The sequence below is a fragment of the Austrofundulus limnaeus genome, unplaced genomic scaffold (assembly GCF_001266775.1).
Source record: "Austrofundulus limnaeus strain Quisiro unplaced genomic scaffold, Austrofundulus_limnaeus-1.0 Scaffold38, whole genome shotgun sequence".
NCBI classification, from domain to species: Eukaryota; Metazoa; Chordata; class Actinopteri; order Cyprinodontiformes; family Rivulidae; genus Austrofundulus; species Austrofundulus limnaeus.
This window is the reverse complement of record NW_013952440.1, coordinates 804,120-806,616: the sequence shown is the minus strand read 5'-3', so window position 1 is coordinate 806,616 and position 2,497 is coordinate 804,120. Positions and strand designations below refer to the sequence as shown.

General features: G+C 40.3%; 1 protein-coding gene across 1 annotated transcript in view; it reads left to right on the top strand.

Moving 5' to 3' along the window:
* The window catches only part of llgl1 (LLGL scribble cell polarity complex component 1), a gene marked incomplete in the record, with an annotated part of 56,694 nt that overhangs the window by 51,197 nt on the left and 3,000 nt on the right, over window positions 1-2,497 (top strand). Inside the window, 2 exon segments of the mRNA XM_014006905.1 lie at window positions 1,307-1,442; window positions 1,527-1,609. Coding sequence (XP_013862359.1) covers window positions 1,307-1,442; window positions 1,527-1,605 — 215 coding nt within the window.

The window sequence follows — 2,497 nt, the reverse complement described above, 5'->3', positions numbered from 1 at the left end:
TAATTAAATGCAGCAAAACAAACTAATTAAAAGGTAACATATCTTTGTAATACTTGGTTTATTTACATAACTTTAGTTGCTGGGTGTTTGGCCCCTCAGCTGTTCACCGGCAGTAACTGTGGCCCCCGGAGCAATTTAGTTGAGTAGCCCTGTCTTACCTGTTGTAGATAGCTCTTTGAACAGCCTTAAATTTAGTTCTAACCAGTTTGCAGATATAATTTACTTTGTTAGAGCAGACTTATCACAGTTTAGGTTGTCATTATTTCAGTTTAGAGTGAAGTGGTGAGCGATCACCGTGCCTGTGACATACAAAATAGAAAAAAGTCAAAAAAASATCTTTATATTGAAGGAACTTGGCATAGTACACTACATTTGATCTAAGTTGTCACAGCCAAAATGAAACAGGAAGTGACATCAAAGGGGAACTCTTTCAGAAAAGACTTAATTCTCTGTTCATTGAAACGATATTTATTTGAATGCTGACTTTTCTTTGTCGCTCTTTGATAGTGACTCAGAATAATCCAAAGAAACATCAGATTTTTCTCTGCTGTCTTTGTTCTCAGTCAWACCAATGTTCTGTTCACATTTATACATYCYTCYGTGACGYCACTTCCTGTTGCTTCACACGCAAATATCTCAACAATCTCAGCGGTGTCAAATATTTTTTGCAATATGTTTTATTAATGTTGTCTTTCTAAAAATTAGGGATGCACTATATATTAGCATTCATATTGATATCGGCTGATATTGGTCATTTTTTAGAACATTGGTATTGGTCCGATGTGTAAAACTGGGCCGACATTAACATTAAATATTTATTTCCCACTTTTTAGCTTCGTGTTCCTGTTTTGGGAGGGGAGATGGTTGGTTGAGCAGCATCTGTTTGATCATGATAGTGATATTGACACTGTGCAGCCAGGAATAACTGCAGTAGAGCCATGTCAGAGGTCTGGTCATTTATTTACTGTATCAAAAAAACACCCAAGTGTGTTTGTTTGTGTAATATCGGTAAATATCTGTTATCAGCCATAACAGCAATAATTATATTGGATATCTATATAAAATGTTTTTGTGCTTTTAGAATCAGTAAGTAAATGACCAATAAAATTCTTCACGCTGAAATTTTCATATCTGTGCATCCCTACTAAAAATGCATTCATATTTATTACAAAATGTGATGTCGCAGGCACCAGTTCAGCATTTACCTTCTGTGGGTTGAGAGGAGGTGTAAAACCTCAAAACTATTTATGTTGTGATTCAGCAACACACTCTCCAACCCATGACTGTCTGGATTTGTCCCCCTCAGGACACACACCGGAGCCGCCCAGCTCACTGTCCTCCCCCATCCTGGACACCCCGCTGGACTCCCCCCTCAGCTGCGCCGACCTCACCCTCGACTCAACCGGGGAGCTGACTGTGGAGGACGTCAGAGATTTCCTAACGTAAGCGCACACACACTGAGGAAAGTAAAAAAATGGATTCTCACGTTTTCTTTGAAGATTAGTATATTTGATCTTTTTTTTTAGGACTGTGGACGAAGTGGAAAATAATCTGAAGAACATGAAAGATGAGGAGGGACGCTCCGCCGGGCTCCTCATCAACTGAACAGGTGAGGAGCTCAGATCATACACACACACACACACACACACACGCACACACACGCACACGCGTACACCTGTTTCTAATGGAGCTAGTCTGGGATGTGCAAACATCAAAGCTTGCTTCGGTCTGAGCTCTGCATTCCAATAACAAACTCTTCTCTGCATTTCTTAAAGACAAAAGCAGCTCCATCCTGGCTGCTGGAGCACATTCACAGTTTAACTCTTGAGCTCAGTCAGTTTTATCACCATTCAACTAATTTAACCTCATTACCACTCCATAGTTCATGAAAACTGAACTCAGAGGAACCTGACGGCACACAGACATTCTAGGATTCTTGTTGAGGTGTGTTTTCTGGCAGAGATAAACCAGAAGAATCTGCTGGATGGCAGGAAGTTACCATCAGAGCTGGCATAGTTCACCTGTTAATCTTCTTAAGCTTCTCACAAAATGTACTCGTTAAAAAAATGTTTCGTTAGGATAGTGTGCTGTGGCTTTGTTAGCAGTATGTATTATTATGGTGTATTGTCTGTTACTCTTGGGGGTCCTAAATAAAATGGTTTTTGCTGTCCTCTTGTGGAACAAATACAAAGTACAGGCTGCAGGAACATAGCACTATTGTAACTTTTTACTTTAAGCCAGGGGTGGGCAATCCTGGTCCTCGAGGGCCGCAGCCCTACATGTTTTACATATTTCCCTGCTCCAACACACCTGATTCAGTCACTGAACTACCTCTTCCAAGTTCTGCTGTATGGAGGACCGACACTGACATAATTAGAATTAAAAGCAGAAACATATAAATGAACCACTAAATAAACTAGACATGGATTTTTACGATGTAAAAACAAGTGTGCATTGCCACGTAGCATGTCATTGCAGCATGGCTTTGCCTGCAGCA